At 40.5% G+C, this 17,800-nt stretch overlaps 1 protein-coding gene across 1 annotated transcript in view; it reads left to right on the forward strand.

The window, feature by feature from the left end:
* Positions 1–17,800, forward strand: part of tgfb2 (transforming growth factor, beta 2) — a 65,337-nt gene that overhangs the window by 36,096 nt on the left and 11,441 nt on the right. The window contains exon 2 of the mRNA XM_054622457.1: positions 897–1,060. Coding sequence (XP_054478432.1) covers positions 897–1,060 — 164 coding nt within the window. The remainder of the gene's footprint in view (positions 1–896; positions 1,061–17,800) is intronic.

Raw genomic sequence — 17,800 nt, forward strand, 5'->3', positions numbered from 1 at the left:
AGGTGGGATCATAAAACATGGGGTCACCCAAAGAGTTACCCCAAGTCTTATCTTCAGATAGTCCAGGCACAGGGGATAAAAGCACTTAGTGCCCTTATAGGTCATGAGAACAGTTCCTGAAGGAAGCTGTTAGGTTTAGATCTTCTCATTGACACTTAGATTTATATTGTCTTGGTGGACTTCCGCTGCAGTCGTAAACACTGGGAGAAATCATTCCACTCAGCAGACAGTTTGTGTTTCATTGGTGTGAAGTTTCCCCGCCCCCTGTCATCTAGGCCCGCCCCATTCAGAATAAATAAATTGTTGACGTTTTATCTTGTGTGACATACCATTCCACAGGAGAGTCCCTGTTTCATTGATGATGATTAGCTCCGCCCCCTATCATAACACATTAACCGATTGTGGTACAGAAAGACATCTTTCTTCTCAGCGGACAATTACAAATTATTGATGTGGGTCATCCTTGCCCCCCTACTACAAAGCCCCTTTACCTTGTAGGCGTGGTGTCTGAAGGTCGCAGACATTAGGGACTGCGTCAGCCGGCGTCCCACCAGTGCCCCAAATGTGCACAGAGTGCGAGGGCCCGATCATTGCTGCTTGCAGCTTTAATTATATTTATATTGGTAGTGATGATATTCAAATTTAAAGAAAGTCTTTAGTGTGCCTACCTGTCAACGGGAGATGCAGGCGTACCCATAGAACCCATATATATTTATATAAAAATTTGATGTCAAGGCAAGCCTGTTAATATGGCTGTGCCAGTCATTACCTTGCCTACCTTTTTCCTAAATTTTGATAGTTATTTGGCCTCGTTTACAACAAGCTAGCATGGGAGGTACCAATGGATACATCCACACACATGTCCTAAATCAGTCATTCTCTCTCCTCTTTTGTAGATGTCATTTCTTCTACACACTTCAACCCATACTTTAGGCGGCTGACGTTTGATGTGTCTTTCATGGAAAAGAACGCCTCCAACCTGGTAAAGGCTGAGCTTCGGATCTTCCGTCTTCAAAACCATGGGGCCCGAGTGTCTGAGCAGCGCATCGAACTCTATCAGGTACACACATGTTCCACTGGTCTGATATGAGGAGCTCCCATGGATCTCCAATGATCCAAGAGTTACTTTTGGGATTTATCCATGCTAGGAAGGATTTTTACTTTAATGTCATAACTAAATCAATAGACAACTTTGCACAATGTTGTTTTTACATTTTTGCAATATTGTGCTTTTGTGATTTTTTTTTCTAATTTATAGGCTGTTAAGCAACATAAGCCATTTCTTTAACACAATTTGGAGAGGTCATGGCCCAAATTTTAGATATTTAGAAGGAGCAACAAAGAAATGATTTGATAATAATCTGAAGTTTTGACAAACATTTTAAAGCATAAATCTGGCTATTGTTTGACAAGAAAAAATGTATCATGTGAAAATGTCAACAACCAATATTTCAATGGTTCCAAGTGTAGCCAGCAATAAGCAACTTCAGATGGAGAATGGAGGGATGACATCTAGAAATGGATTGTTTAATAACTAACCAATTTACAACCTTATTTTTAACTAATAAAAAGCGAAATCCTGGACTGATGTTATCTGGTGGGTTTCAAGTTTGAATCCAGCCAATAAGTTCCACCTCTTCTGCTTTCAACATGGACTGTTTACCTGCATGCAACCAAAGCCCAATCAAAGTTGATTGGTCAGTATTACTGTGACTAAAACCGAAACCAGAATGTTTCAGATACCAACATCTCGTCCCTTTGCCAATAGATTCTGCATATCTGCAATCTGAGATTACCTGTACAGATAATATCAAAATCAGAGTTCATGCTTCCAGTTAAAAGAGTTTGTAAATTAACCTTACATGATGTGACAGAGACTTAAAAATAAGTATTTACCTGAGGATAAGGTCAGGGGGAACGTCATCTTTTTTGACAATAGATTTCAGATTTCTGGAGTGCGGTTGTGAAGTTCTTGACTTAGAGGTGGTTTAAAGCAACATCTTTGTTAGTCTAGCTGTAGCTAAACTTGTAAACAGTGTTTTCCTGGCTGAATTCCAGAAAACACTGACCAATCAGAGCAAGTGCTTTTCAGAAGGGGGCCTTAAAGTGACAAGTGGTAAAATGACACATTTCAGACAGAGGGGGAGTCAAGGTGCTACAGCAATGGATATGACAAAATTCTGGGTTTTCTGAACATTAAAGCATGTACACATTTTCTAGTAATAATATTGATACATTTTATTTTTATAGGGCTTTAAAAGGTACTCAAAGGTACGTTACATGGTAAAGACAGACACAATAAAATAAATAACAATGTAAACAAAGCAGAGAAATGACATTATAACAGTAATAAACAAAACAAAACAAGAAAAACATACATAACTAGCATCACAGCTTGAAAACAGATTTAAATAGCTGAGTTTTAAGTGCAGTTCTGGGGAATGTTGAACTGAAAGGGTCTAGTACGTGATGGCTGACAAACATATGGTTTAAAACAACCAGGATCAGAAAAAGTGTATCTTAAATGTGGCTTGAACTGGATAAAAATGTTAATTTGTGAAAAAGGGGTAAGCGGATTAGCACTCACAACGCTACAAAACGCATGTGCATAACCTCTGTAATTGGAGGGGAAAACGTTCTGATGACGTGGGAAAGCGTCGGTAGAATTAGAGAGGGGTAGTAGACTAGCAAAATAAAACACAAACCTAAAATTCATTCAAATGACCCCTTTAATTTTTTCTAATTAAACTGAACTCTACTTCTAAATAAAAAGGGTACAATTACAGTTACAATTTTAGCTGTTACATTAGCAGTTTTCTGTTATGGCTTGCAATGTAGGAGGATATATTTCAGATATAGGTGCAGAAATTAAAGTCCCATTTGATTTTCTACATAGACAATGTAAGGTGACTGACAGTGAGCACGTCCAAGACTCAGATGGAACTCTCTTAGTGGAATCATTCAATTCAATTCAATTCAATTTATTTTGTATAGCCCAAAATCACAAATTATAAATTTGCCTCAGAGGGCTTTACAATCTGTACACATGCGACATCCTCTGTCCCGGAACCCTCACATCGGCACAGGAAAAACTCCCCTAAAAACCCCTTTAACAAGGAGAAAAAAGAAAGAAACCTATGGGAGAGCGACAGAGGAGGGATCCTTCTCCCAGAATGGACATAAATGCAATAGATGTCATGTGTACAGAATGAACAACATAACAGAGTTACAACACATTCAATGTATATGACATAAATTATTCATATAATAAGAGTAGTAAGCAGAGTAACAAAGGAAAAAATGAAGACAACTTATAATAACAGCAGCAATGAATATAGTAGTATTAAAATAATGATATAGGGAATAGTAATAGTAATGTGACTAATAATAATAATGGTAGTAGCAGTGGGTGTCAGCCGGGTCATGGCAGGAGGCACGACCACGGTCCAGGTACCACGACAATTCATGAAAACCTGCGAGGCGAAAAAGCAAAAGGGCTTCAGGGTAGAAGCAAAGCCAATAAGCGTAATGGTACAGGGAATAGTAGTAGAAATGTGAGTTATAATAATAGTGGTAGTAGCAGTGGGTGTCAGCAGGGCCACAGCAGGAGGCACGACCACAGTCCAGGTACAGCCACGATTCATGGAAACCTGCGAGGAGGCGAGAAAGCACAAGGACTCCGGGGAAGAAGCAAAGTCAGTAATGTGTATGAATAGGAAATTAATACATAAAGATGGAGGGAGAGAAGAGGAGCGAGGAGCTCAGTGTATCCTAAATAGTCCCTTGACAGGCTAGGCCTATAGCAGCATATCTAGGGGCTGGACCGAGGCGAACCTGAGCCAGCACTAACTATAAGCGCTAACAAAAAGGAAGGTCTTAAGCCTGCTCTTAAAAGTGGTGAGTGTGTCTGCCCCCCGGACTGAAACTGGAAGCTGGTTCCACAGAAGAGGAGCCCTCTGGCTCCCATCCTACTTTTATATACTCTAGGAACCACAAGTAACCCTGCATTGATTGAGCGCAGCTCTCTAGTTGGGTAATATAGAACCATAAATTCCTTTAGATAAGACGGTACCTGGCCAGTTAGAGCTTTGTAGGTGAGTAGAAGAATTTTAAATTCTATTCTTGATTTAAAAGGGAGCCAGTGCAGAGAAGCTTATTCAGGACTAATATGATCTATTTTCTTAGTTTTTGTTAGAACATGTGCTGCAGCATTCTGGATAAACTGGAGAGATTTAAGATACTTATTAGAGCAACATGATAATAACGAATTGCAGTAATCTAGTTTAGAGGTAACAAATAAATGAATCCTCATTTAAAAGGTGGAGCAACTGTGCTAAAAAAATATCTAGATGTCTCTTTCTAATAAGGGACCCTTATGAAAGTTTAAAACCAATTAAAGAGAATGACTCTGGGTTTGATATGTTTTGTGGCTGGTGCTTATTGACTTTTCACAGACACTTGCTTTGTCTTTTTAGCACGTTTGTGGCAGCTGTAGGTTCCGGTCAGCTGCAAGAACAAAGGAGAAAGAGTTGACGGTCTGTGTGTCTGCGTTGCTCCATCATTGTAGGGGATGTGAATGGAAGCAACATTCTTGATAGAAGAACAGCTAAATTACAATATTTTCCTGGCTGAATTGAATTTTGTTGTTCACCGGGACGAGGAAAAAAAACTTGAGCCCCCGTTGCATTTAAGAAGTCTTAAGACACAAAAGCAGGACGGGACAAAACAATTGACGCTTATATTATAGTAGTAGCAAGTTAATTTCTACAGTCCCTGACAAAAGTCTTGTCGCTTGGGTACAAGTTGACCTTAAGTGCCCCTCAAATATATTTGTAATCAATTTTTTTTTTACAAGAAATGGCTAATTTCAATCCCAACAGCTTTTGAAATAATGTTTTGGTGCCAAACGAAACTGCTGAAAAGCATTCTAACGTTCACAGCTTGGTAAAGCCCACTGAGTCAGTTTTTGCAAAGACAAAAGTCTTGTCGCCTTGTCATATGATGCACCCAATCCTAGATTACAGCCTCACCTGTGATCAATAATTGATCAATCAATTAGTGGGTGTGTATAAAAAGAACCCCAGCACACCAGACCTTCACATCAACTGCAACTTGACCTCTGACAACATGCCTAAGATTCACCCTGAGACCAAAGCGTTGATTATCAAGAGGCTGAAGACCAGATCCACTGCTGAGGTGGCTGACACCTTCAATGTGTCTCAGCGTCAAGTACAAAGAATAAGAAAAAGATTTGAAGAGACTGGAGATGTTTTTGACAAGCCCAGGTCCGGCAGACCCCGCAAGACAACTGCTCGGGAGGACCGTTTGTTGGCTCGAAAATCCAAGGCCAGCCCCTTTTCCACTGCAGCAGAGCTCCACCAGGCCTGGTCACCTCAAGTCCCCGTGTCAACCAGGACAGTTTGTAGAATTCTGTCTCGAAATGGCCTCCATGGTCGAATCAGTGCCCAGAAACCAGCACTAAACAAAAGGCAATTAAAAAAACGTGTGGCATTTGCCAAGGCCCATAGCCTGCTAAAAGGATGGACGCTGGAAAAGTGGCAGAAGGTGGATTTCTCAGATGAATCTTCGGTTGAATTACATCACAGCCGCCGCAAATATTGCAGGAGACCTACTGGAGCCCGCATGGATCCGAGATTCACCCAGAAAACAGTTAAGTTTGGTGGCGGAAAAATCATGGTCTGGGGTTACATCCAGTATGGGGGTGTGCGAGAGATTTGCAGGGTGGAAGGCAATATCAATAGCCTAAAATATCAAGAAGTATTAGCTACCTCTTACATTCCCAACCATACAAGGGGTCAAATTTTGCAGCAGGATGGTGCTCCATCGCATACTTCCATCTCTACATCAAAGTTCCTCAAGGCGAAGAAGATCAAGGTGCTCCAGGACTGGCCAGCCCAGTCACCAGACATGAACATCATTGAGCATGTCTGGGGTAGAATGAAAGAGGAAGCATGGAAGACGAAACCAAAGAATCTTGATGAACTCTGGGAGGCATGTAAGACTGCTTTCTTTGCTATTCCTGATGACTTCATCAATAAATTGTATGAATCATTGTCGAACCGCATGGATGCAGTCCTTCAAGCTCATGGAAGTCATACAAGATATTAAATATGGCTCTCACAGCACCACTACTTAATTCACTGATGTTATGCAACATATTTTTGTATTTGAAGTAAATTATTTGTTCAATTTTCACATTACTCTCTGTAGGCGACAAAACTTTTGTCTTGCCAAAATCTGACCTTTCTGTGTTCATTAAATGATCAATCTTTCTTCAGTGAAGCAAATTTATTTTAGTATATTAAACATAATTTGGGAGGGTTTTAGCTTTCATATGAGCCATTTCTAAAACCAATGGATAAATTAAAAGTCAGGTTATAAGCTGTTGTTTCTACAAAATGGATAAGTGACAAGACTTTTGTCAGGGACTGTATAGCACATTTAGTACACAGGGTAAGTTTAGTTTGCTTTACACGAATTAAAAAAGTTGGTACAAATAAAATAAAATAGCAATTAAACACGTAATATAAGTAAAGACAAGTAATAAACAAAATGCAGGTTACATAACATATAATAAATACATTGTAAAAACAAGCTTAATCATAGGCACAGGTTTTCTAACACAAATTTAAAAAAAAACTTTATTTGGTTCACATCTTAGATCTTCTGGCAGTTTGTTCCAGTTGTATGCAGTTTAACAGCTACACTGGCATATAACCAAGGTGGAACTACATTTAAATACTCCTACTAATGCCACCTAAAGTTTCTCTTTAATTATTATTCTATCTATTTAGTATTTAAAATGTCATAGCCTTGTAGATGCTTTTCAGTTTTACTGCCAGTTTTGACCTGTTGCCTTTTGTAAAGCGTTTGTTCAGTGTAATACTGAAGTGTTTGAAAAGTTGCCACTGGACTAAATGTTCCCTCAGTCCCCAGCAGGAGGACTGTGCATGTCTTCGACACTTTAACTACTGTATATGAGTAAAGATTGTCAGTGTGCAGTCTGAATTAGAGACAGTGTTCATTCAATGGAGTTGGTGGTAAGGAGTTACATGTTACAAGTGTTTTCATGATGTAAATTTATTCGCGTTATTATTAATGCAGCACTGCTACTACTTATCACATACAAGGCCTTACATGGTCTCATACTCCCCTTCATTGCCTTATACATTTCTGAACTTTTGCACTAATTAGCATCTTTATAAAAAACAAGGGTTGACACAGTTTGATTTGGCTGCAAAATATGTACTCAAATGTAGATTTGTAAGACCACTTTCCTAAGCATTTATAAACAAATTGGTCTTCTGTGTAAAATCCTCAGATGTAGATAGTGCTTTTATTAGTGAAATATTTGTGACAGTCACGTCCAAAAAGCTTATATCACAAGCGTTGGCCTTCCGCATTTATAAACAAATTGGTCTTCTGTGTAAAATCCTCAGACATGTAGATAGTGCCAAGGTCTCTTAGTGATACCCCGCTCCCTTCGCAAATCAAAGGGAGACTGTGCTTTTGCCATCAGGGCCCCGTCCCTCTGGAACAGTCTCCCTCCCTCTGTTAGATCAGCTGAGTCTGTAAATGGTTTTAAAAAACTTCTCAAAACCCATTTCTACCGTCTTGCTTTCCTTGTAAGGGGGCTGTAATTGTATTTTACCTTATTTTATTTTATCTTATTCTTCTGCATTTAACTGTATTTGTACGCTGTTTATTTCTCTGTATTATTTTTCCGTATCCTTTTTGTGGATCTGCATCCTGTACAGCACTTTGTAACTTCGTTTTAAAAGGTGCTATATAAATAATATCTTATTTACTTACTTACTTACAATCAGATCATCCAAATATGCATTCCAGATACTCATCCCAGTCAAAATAGTGTCCACCAATCTTTGATAAGTTGCCGGGCTATCGCACATGCCAAAAAGCCATAAGAGTGTATTGCAAGGAGTTATCAGACTTTACAATTGCAGACATTTTGGAGTATGGTACCTGCCAATAGCCCTTGAGCAGGTTTGACTAGCTCACATACTGGGCGGTGCCCAAGTTGTAGACACAATCCTCCATCTGCGGTAAAGGGATCTAACCTATATATATATATAGGGCCCCTTTAAGTTCAAACAACTGCAAAGACAAAGGAAGGGCCGGTATATGCTGTTTAATGCAAATAAATTAAAATAACCATAAGAGGGCTCTAATAACAAGGGCTACACTAATCTATCTAAAGGAAACTCAATAAAAACAAAAACTTCACCAACTGAGCAGAAAACAGTTCAAATCAAACACAGCTCAAACAGCACCCCTACTTCTAGTGCTGTTAGACACAAACCGTCGTGAAGCCAGTTTAGTCTCTAAAAGTGTTACCGCTACTACCAGGCTTGACACAGATCAAGTCACACACTAAACAAATGGGCGTGCTCACAACTGCCCTGATTGACAATATGGGTGGTGTGTCAAATCAGAACAACACGCACCTGTAGTGACCTGCACGGCCCTGGCTCATTCTGAGGAGAGTTGAGTAGTCCAGTGTTAAACACTGACAAGGAACATTATATTGAACAATCAATACTTTTACTTTCACTACTTAAGCTTTATTTAGCTGATTGCATATTTTTACTTAAGTCAAGTTTTGAATATAGGATTTTGTTGTAAGAATCAAAAGTTCAAAGTTATAGTTTACAAAATAAATGACAAATGGAAAATATCAGACTTAATATCAGATTTTCTAACAAATCACTAGTGATCAATGCAGAAAACTTGGGGACACATCAGTTTGTTAATTAGCAGTTCAAATACTGCTCTCTGGCTTCAGAGACCACAATCTTTTAATGACTTCTAAAAAGACAAAAACACCCTGAGTAGCTCAACCTAAATATTATGCATTATGTCACTTGAGGACTACCCAAGACTTTATTTTGAAAGATCATGATTTGGGTTTTCTTCAAATTTACCTCCAAGGCCAAGTTCAGACAGTATTGTTCCAGGATGTTCAGTTGATTTTGAAGCCCATCTCTGGTTAAGGGACAACAGAATGAGTGAGGTCTTCTGCACCTAGAAGGTATCTAATCTCTGTGTCTAAGAGTGTGAGGCCTGGAGCTGCTGAACTCTCCAGCTGCTCTGCTAGTTCATTTATATAAAGGTTGAATAATGTCGTACTCAAACAGCATCCTTACACTGCGTCCTTCAGCAAAACACTTTGTTCTTTGATTGTTCATTTTCACAGCACACTGTTTGTCACGATACATATTTTTGATAAGGTCATAAATGTTAACAACTATTCAGCTTTGGAGGATTTTGAAGAAAAGCCAAAAAAGTTATTTTCTAAATTGATAAGACAAGTCAATATTTTCCTTCCCTTTTTTTGGTGAACATGTTTCTTAATTAAAGTGTTTAAAGTGAATATATGATTGGAGTTTCTGTAATTTGGAAGAAAGCCAATTTGACATTTACTAAGTGTGTTTTTTTCTTGAATAAACGCCAATATCCTGGAATTTGAGATACTACAGAATATTTTCCCAAGGTTGCTGTCAACTCAGATCCCTCTGTAGTTATTTGTGTTTGATTTATTTCCATATTTTAAGAGTTTGGAGTTTGTCTGTTAAATCTTTTTGCGTAATTGGATAATCTAATGGATTTTGGTCATTCTTGATGGCTGATTTAATGTTGTCTAACTTTGTTTTAATATCAATTTGATTTATATTCTGATCTTCACGTGGGATACTTTTGTAGATGTCTTTGAAGTAGTTTTCCCAGATAACTCAATCTTGTATTGTTAATTGTTGTGGCTTTGATTTTTCTAAACTGTTCAACATGTCCCAGAACTGACCTCTACTGCGTTTTCAATCTCCTGAGGCGTTTGGTTGGTATGGTGGAATTTATTTTGTTTTATGGTGTGTTTGTACTGTTTAAGAGTTTCAAAGTATTCATGTTGAAGTGTTGGATTATGTTGGACATGTGAGATTTTTTTCTGTTCCTCCAAGCTTTGCATTTAATGCAAAGGTTGGAGAAGCTGGCATTTAATGCAGGTTTTTGGAGTATAATGTTAACGTCTTGTCCATTCCATTTCCAGTCTTGTGTTGCTCTGTTAATTCCTTATTTGGGTAGTATGGATTATTGAATGTGTTTATTGTATGTCTTATTTCACTTTCACTTCTGGGACCACTATGTTAGTCTTTTCATCCTGATCTGATGTTGTGTCTCCTCCTAAAGTGCTCCTGCTGATACTGGGTCAGTCTCTCTCAACCTCTGCCTTCGTCTTGGGGAAAAGTTCCTCAAAGGAGTTAATAATAATAATAATAATAATAATAATAATAATAATTAAGCCTTTATTCCCCACAATGGGGAAATTACAATTCTCTGCATTTAACCCATGCCGGAGGAGCAGTGGGCTGCTAAGAAGCGCCCAGGGAGCAACTGGGGGTTAGGTGTCTCGCTCAAGGACACCTCGGCATGTTGGCTGTAGAGGGGTTTGAACCACCAACCTTGTGGTTACGGGACAAGCGCTCTACTTTTGGGGTTTGCCTCATTTCCCTGAATAGAACTGTACCTTTTTTAGTATAGTAGGTAACAGTGAGAAGAGGGTTGTCTGAGTCGAGGCTTTCGTCCTAACGCCTAATGCCTTCTTTGGTAATGTGTGTGTAGTTATTACAGAGGACCTGCTTCCATCTGCTGATGTTGCCGGTATGAAAGAGGACATTGTTTTTTTTGTTTTTTTGTTGTTGAACAATATTTAGTCAGCAAACAGTTCTTCCGTATTAGAAAAAAAAAAGTTGCCTCCTTGTGGTTTTTCTTGGCTCAAGCACTGCTACAGTTCGCAGGGTTCTCTAAGGGCTCTGATCAGAGGATTGGCGGTTCGATCCCCGGCTCCGGCAGTCCATGTCGATGTGTCCTTGGGCAAGACACTTAACCCCAAAATTGCTCCTGCAGGCTGTTCTTGCGATATATATGTGTGTTTGTTAGCAGGTGGCACCTTGCAATGGTAGCCCCTGCCATCAGTGTATGAATGGGTGAATGATGACATGTAGTGTAAAAGCATTTTGAGTGGTCGGAACAATTATGATAATAATAATACATTTTATTTCTATAGTGCTTTAAAAGGTTCTTAAAGGCACTAAAGGCATGGTAAAAACAGAAACAATAAAAGCAATAATAATATAAACGAAGCAGATAAATTAGATAACAGTATAAAAACAACAACAAAAGCAATAACAAGCATTACATAACCATGCATCACAAGTTAAAAGCAGATTTAAATAGGACAGTTTTGAGTGCAGTTTTAAAAGAAGCGAGTAATGGAGTATGTGGAAGGTGTTTGATGTGGTGTTTCAAGGAGAGGGTTTGATCAAAAATGACACCAAGGTTACAAATGTGTGTGGAAGTGGGAACATTGGTGCCATCGATGCAGAGAGAGAGGTTGTTGTAGGATTTGTTTAGTGATTTGGGGCCGATGATGAGGATTTCAGATATTTAGGTGTTGAGTTTGAGAAATTTGGCTTGAATCCAGATCTTTATATCTCTCAGGCAGTTGGTGATGATGGAGTGGGTGGTGGGGGTGATGGATTTGGTGAAGATGTAGAGCTGGGTGTTGTCAGCATAGCAGTGGAAGTGGAGACCATGATGTTACCAAGGGGGAGAATGTAGAGGATGAAGAGGGGGGGACCGAGTACCAAACCTTTGGGGTTACCTTGAAAGACTTGGGCTGTTGTCAGAGTTTCATTTATTGCTGGAAGTGGCCAGTTGGATGTAGATGGTCTCAATGTTTGCTTTGTAAAATGACAAGAAGGAGTTTTATTTCTCAACTGGGAAGGAGTGGGAGGGATTGTCCATAGGTTTGAGAGGTTTTTTTAATGTGGAGAAGAGGACCGAAGGGTTGGTGGAACTGGGTCGAATGTGTGCAGAGTAGTAGGTAGAGTGTGCAGTATTGAGAACATGTTTGTATTGCTGTGTGTATTCCTCGTTAGCAAGGGTGTGCACTGTGAGACCGATTTTGTTGGAGAGTCGCTCTAGTTGTTGTTTCCTGACTTCATGGGACAGAGTTGATGAGAGAGGGATGCCTCCCTCTCCAGCTGCTGCGAGCACCGACCAGGGACCAGGGATTCTTGATGAGATGGAGTGGAGCTGACCAGTGGGCGACTATTGCTCAGTTGTAGAGCAGGATCGTCCTTCATCAGAGGATCGGCAGTTCGATCCCCGGCTCCACTAGTCCATGTCGATTTGTCCTTAAGCAAGACATTTAACCCCAAGTTGCTGCTGCAGGCTGTGCCAAGCAGGCTTTGTCAGGCTAGCAGTGTTGATGCTGTTGCTCCTTGCTGTCTTTCAGGTTTTTCAGGTGCTTGAGAGCCTCGTTAGATGTGTTTTGCTATTTGTCTTCTTTTTTCAGTCTCTATACCTGCTATTTGTCTTCTTTTTTCAGTCTCTATATGATACTATTTGCATGTTATTGGTTTCTACTGTGTCATCTTTTCATCCGAAAGCTGACTTCCAGAGTTAGATTTTCAGGAGCTCATCTTGTGTATGATCTCTCTCTCTCTCTCTCTCTCTCTCTCTCTCTCTCTCTCTCTCTCTCTCTCTATTTCAGCAAACCTTTTTGTAAATTTAAACAACCAAAAAATAAGGGTCTGTTTAAAATTCAAATTCTCTCTATGTCCTTGTCTCTCTCTCTCTCTCTCTCTCTCTCTCTCTGTGTCCCTCTCTCTTTCTCTCTGTATGTCTCTCTCTCTTTCTCTCTCTCTCTCTTTATGCACTGCATGCTGGTGTTAAGTTGGGCTGGTTTAAACTGTGTTTATTGTAAGTTTTGTAAGTCTTTGGGTTGAGCCTGACCCATCTGACCCTGTAGAGGTGGTTTTCCTGGCCATGGGAGACCGTGTGGGACACAGCAACCTGTCCTATGCATCTCCAGTGTCGCCCCGTTTTAGACCAACGATCTGTTGGAGAAAGAGCTGCAGCGCTTCAGATAGCTAGGCACTAATTTTTTAATGTCTATGGGCTTGGGTTGTAAGAGCACTTATCTGAAACATGAAAATATAAATGATTATGGACTTGCATGACCATTCGTGGACGCACAGAATAGCTGCGGCTATGATGGGGTAGATTTCGTAGAGTGCAGAGGAAGTTACTTGGCAGCCGCTTTCAATGTCCAGGGGCCATTCTGTTGAAAACCATCTTCCGTTGTAGAAACCCACAGAACCGACAGCGTCCACAAAACCTACAGCTACCGTGTACAAATGTAAATTGTGTGGTTGGGTCAGATTATCGTCATAGAAAAAGGTGATCCGGTTCCAGTTGGCAGGAGACGCCAGAGACGGAGTTATGAGCGGCTTAGACTGTCCAATGAGGTGGAGTCCAAGAGAGATGAAACGGGTGGAGCTATTGCTAGCAGGTGGGAAACAAAGGCTCACCCTTTGGGAATGATGCATAGGGCGATGTATCAGTGGCTCAGAAGGGAGAGAAGTTAATGTTTTATTCAACGTGTAGTGTGGAGGAAACTAGAGATCGGAGGGCTGATGCAGTTGAGCTTTTTGGTTGGTAGTGAACCCAGAAAGAAATTAGATTCTGAAACAAATGGTTATTAGACAGGAGATGGCAGAGGGCTTCTAACAGAGTGCCAAAGAGTTAAGGACTGCTTTTGCAGCCAAAGGTAATATGCCAGTGGATGTTGAAGAAGCGCGACAAGTTAGGGTGCATAAGGAGAACTTTAAACGCGCAGGTGATGTCCACTTTCAAGAGCCATGACCCTTTTCCATGGAGTTTGGTGAGGGAGATAGCATGATTAATGCTGGCGTAGTAAAGGGAGAAGTTTTCACTTGGAATCAAGATGTTTATGCTGGTTATGGTACTGCCAGGGCAACTGGTCGACGGAATCAGGTTCGTCTACAGCTCACTAAAGATTTTTGCATTCGAAAATGATGTAATCTGCTGCTGTTGAGGCTGGAATGCTAATGGCCGTGTAAAGGTGCTTACCTAGGTTAGACGAAGTAGGGTTGTGAGAACACGCTTGGAAGGAGTGGCCTCCTCCACAGAAAGAGCAGATGTGGATGAAGCTGCACTGGGACATGTTGCAACCGGTATCATTACAGTTACAGCAAATGGCACAACCACCTTGATGGAATAAGCGTCTGCCCTTTTTATCTATACCATTTTTTATGGGAAATGTAACTGATGGGGCTGACGATATGGACTTCGGAGGTGTGTGTGCGTGAAGGGATGCTAGCGATAGGCGAGAGAAAGTTGAAGCTCTATTTTGGGCTAGTTTTTGGCTTAGCTACTGCCTAAGGAGCATTAAATAGCTGCGCATATGGCGAAAATGTGGCAATACATCTCCTTTTTGAACGTGCCCCAGTATGTGCCCTCGTTGAACTGCTGCAGATGGGCATGAGCTTCCGAGGAAAAGTGGATATAGTATCGATAAAAAACATTACCACTGAAACGAAGGGTTTGATTAAGAATAATGGCCATGTAGTTGTCCTTTTTTTGCCAGTTGGTGGTAAACTGAGAACAGATGACGTCTCTGAAAAGACAATCTGTTTATGTAGGTTTGTGGGGACTGGAGAACGACAGGAAATGAAAGAGTTAGGATGGCAACTGGACCCTAACCCTAATCTCGGCAACGACTTTGATTATGTTTTTTGCTACATCAGACAACATAAAATCTTTCAGATGTGATAGAGAGGGACATCTTATTAGATCAATGCCAGGTAAAAACTGTACTGAGCAGAATGGTTCATAAAGCAGCTGATAAAGTAGCTGAAAGAAAAGGGAAGTACAAAACCAGAATGATACTGAGAAGGTGAGAGGGAACAATCAGGACAGGGTGGTGGACAGGTGTACAGACAGGAGGAGCCAGGTGCACTCCAGCAGGTAGATCAAGTGAATGTTAGTTGACAGTGCGTGTATTCAGGTACCCTTAAGTTTCAAACGTTTGATTGATGACAGAATGGCTTGTTTGTAGTTAGGGGGACAGTGAGTGGAGAGCCTGATCTACACCATCTTAATTATTACGTTGTCAGTGTATAACATAATGTCAGTGTATTTGTTTTTTTCTCTGAATTCAGGGGATTCACTCTTACATCTCAACAGTGAAAAAGACCCTGAATGTTCCACATGAAAACAGTAAAATCCCTTATTCTTGCTATTGGTTAATACAATAAACAGTTTAAAAGAAGAGATAAACCTACAGTATTGAATGAGAGGTAGGGTGTCCTCTCTTATACACTACTTAAGCGGACTAATAGCCTATTCATTTATTCTTTCTTTAATTATTTTTATACCCAATTTATTGATTTAATCAACAAATTTGCACTTATTTGGTATATAAGAATAGTTTTCATGACACTTAAAAGTATCACCTAGCTCATCAGTCTGATACATAGTATCAGAGTGAGCAGGTGATTGATCTCTCCCAGGTCTACAGCCATCGCTGGTTGGTGTCACTGCATCAGCGTAGCTTCTCTACCCTGTGTGCTGGGCGTGGTGTTTGGCCGGACTAGCAGGATGTGGTGCAGGGTGAGGGCTGGTGAATATGGCAGGGGTGGTTCTCTGACGTGCTGGTGCTGCTCTGGTCCTGGGGTGGCTGCATTGTAGACAAGGTGGTGAAGGGTGGTAACTGCTGGAGAGGAGTGGGCTGGGTCTCTGGGGTGGTGACAGCTGCTGGCTGGCTGTGTGGAGGCTGGAACATTGGAAGACGGCAAATAATAATAATAATAATAATAAACATTAGAAGAAGGATAGGTCCTAAGCTCCGACTTCGTCGGTGCTCGGGCCCTAATAATAATGTCAGCACCACTGGTTATTTTTTCTGCTTCAGATGTTTTACGAGGCCTTAGGCATAGATCAATAATGATAAAAGGAATAGTAATAGTAATGTGATTACATCTTCCCTTGAGTGAGAGGAAGACTTTGTAAGGATACAAAGTTATTATTTGTTATTGCAAAACATAGTGGCACAACGAAATGCAGATTGTTGTCTAATTTTGGTTACACAAGAAAAACAAAAAAATGATATTATATATGGAGGGTGGAGGATGAGTTGAGTAGTCTCACAGCCAGAGGAAAGAAACTGCTCTGAAGGTTGGTGTTACGGCAGCTGATACTTCTGTATCTCTTTCAAGAGAGCAGCAGGGTGGACGGTTTGTCGCTGGGTGGGTTAGTCCTTCAATATCCTTTTAGTTCTTTGCAGGCTACTCTTCTCATTAATATCACTGAGGCTCAGTAGATGGGTACTCATGATGTTCTGGGCAGTTTTAATCACCCGTTTAGAGCCCTCCTGTCCTGTGCCGTACACATCCCATACCAGTTTCCAGTCAGGATGCTTTTCTACTGCTCCTCTGCAAAAGTTAATAAGAACTTGGCATGTGTATTTTGCCTTTTAAATTTCCTTATGAAAAACAGCTGTTTATGAGCTTTCTTCACCAGGATGGAGATGTGTGAGGACCATGTCAGGTTGTTTGTTATGCTGACTCCTAAGAATTTAAAGCTGTTAACTTACTCCACCTGACCTCCATTGATGTAGTAGACAGGGGTGTGTGTCTTCACCTTCCTTTTTCTAACATCAACAACCAGCTTCTTATTTTTAATTACGTTAAGCAGTAGATTGTTATATAATGTACTATACATTGAATGTTGTAACTCTGTTATGTGGTTCATTCTGTTCACATGACATCTATTGCATTCTGTCCATCCTGGGAGAAGGATCCCTCCTCTGTCGCTCTCTCATAGGTTTCTTCCTTTTTTCTCTCTGTTAAAGGTTTTTTTAGGGGATTTTTTCCTGTGCCGATGTGAGGGTTCCGGGACAGTGGATGTCGCATGTGTACAGATTGTAAAGCCCTCTGAGGCAAATTTGTCATTTGTGATTTTGGGCTATACAAAATAAACTGAATTGAATTGAATTGAATTGAATTGAATTGAATTGGGCTGCACGGTGGTGTAGTGGTAAGCACTGTCGCCTCACAGCAAGAGGGGCCCGGGTTCAATTCCCGGGCCAGACAACCTTCTGTGTGGAGTTTGCATGTTCTCCCTGTGTCAGCGTGGGTTCTCTCCGGGTTCTCCGGCTTCCTCCCACAGTCCAAAGACATGCAGGTTAGGTTAATTGATGACTCTGAAATTGCCCGTAGGTGTGAATGTGAGCGTGAGTGGTTGTCTGTCTATATATGTCTGCCCTGTGACAGACTGGCGACATGTCCAGGGTGTACCCTGCCTTCGCCCATTGACAGCTGGGATCGGCTCCAGCACCCCCGCGACCCTTAACTGGATAAGCGGTTACGGAAGATGGATGGATGGATGATGGATTGAATTGAATTGAATTGAATTGAATTGAATTGAATTGAATTGAATTGAATTGAATTGAATTGAATTGAATTGAATTGAATTGAATTGAATTGAATTGAATTGAATTGAATTGTTCTCTGAGCACTACTGCAAGGTTGTAGATTTCCTCCCCATAGGAAGTCTCATTGTTGTCACTCGTTGTCATTGTAATCATGGCAATGATGGGAGTGTCATCTGCAAACTTCACAACAGAGTTCTTCTCATTAGAAACTTCTAGAGTTTAGTGTCTTTAAACCTTTGATATATAACTTTTTTTATTTAGCTTAGCGTAGCTTTTAGCATATCTTCCCTGCTCTTCATCTGCCTCATAAGTCAAGTTAGCTTCTCTGATACTTTTAATTTTTTCTTGTCTTCTATGATCTTTTTCAAAATTGAAAAGGTTTATCTCCGTTTAAAACTGTTTCATTTGTAATTTATGTAAGAGTCTGTAAGTCTCTCTCTCTCTTTCTGTAAGTCTAGTAACAGT

Source organism: Anoplopoma fimbria, chromosome 20, assembly GCF_027596085.1.
Source record: "Anoplopoma fimbria isolate UVic2021 breed Golden Eagle Sablefish chromosome 20, Afim_UVic_2022, whole genome shotgun sequence".
Classification (NCBI taxonomy): domain Eukaryota; kingdom Metazoa; phylum Chordata; class Actinopteri; order Perciformes; family Anoplopomatidae; genus Anoplopoma; species Anoplopoma fimbria.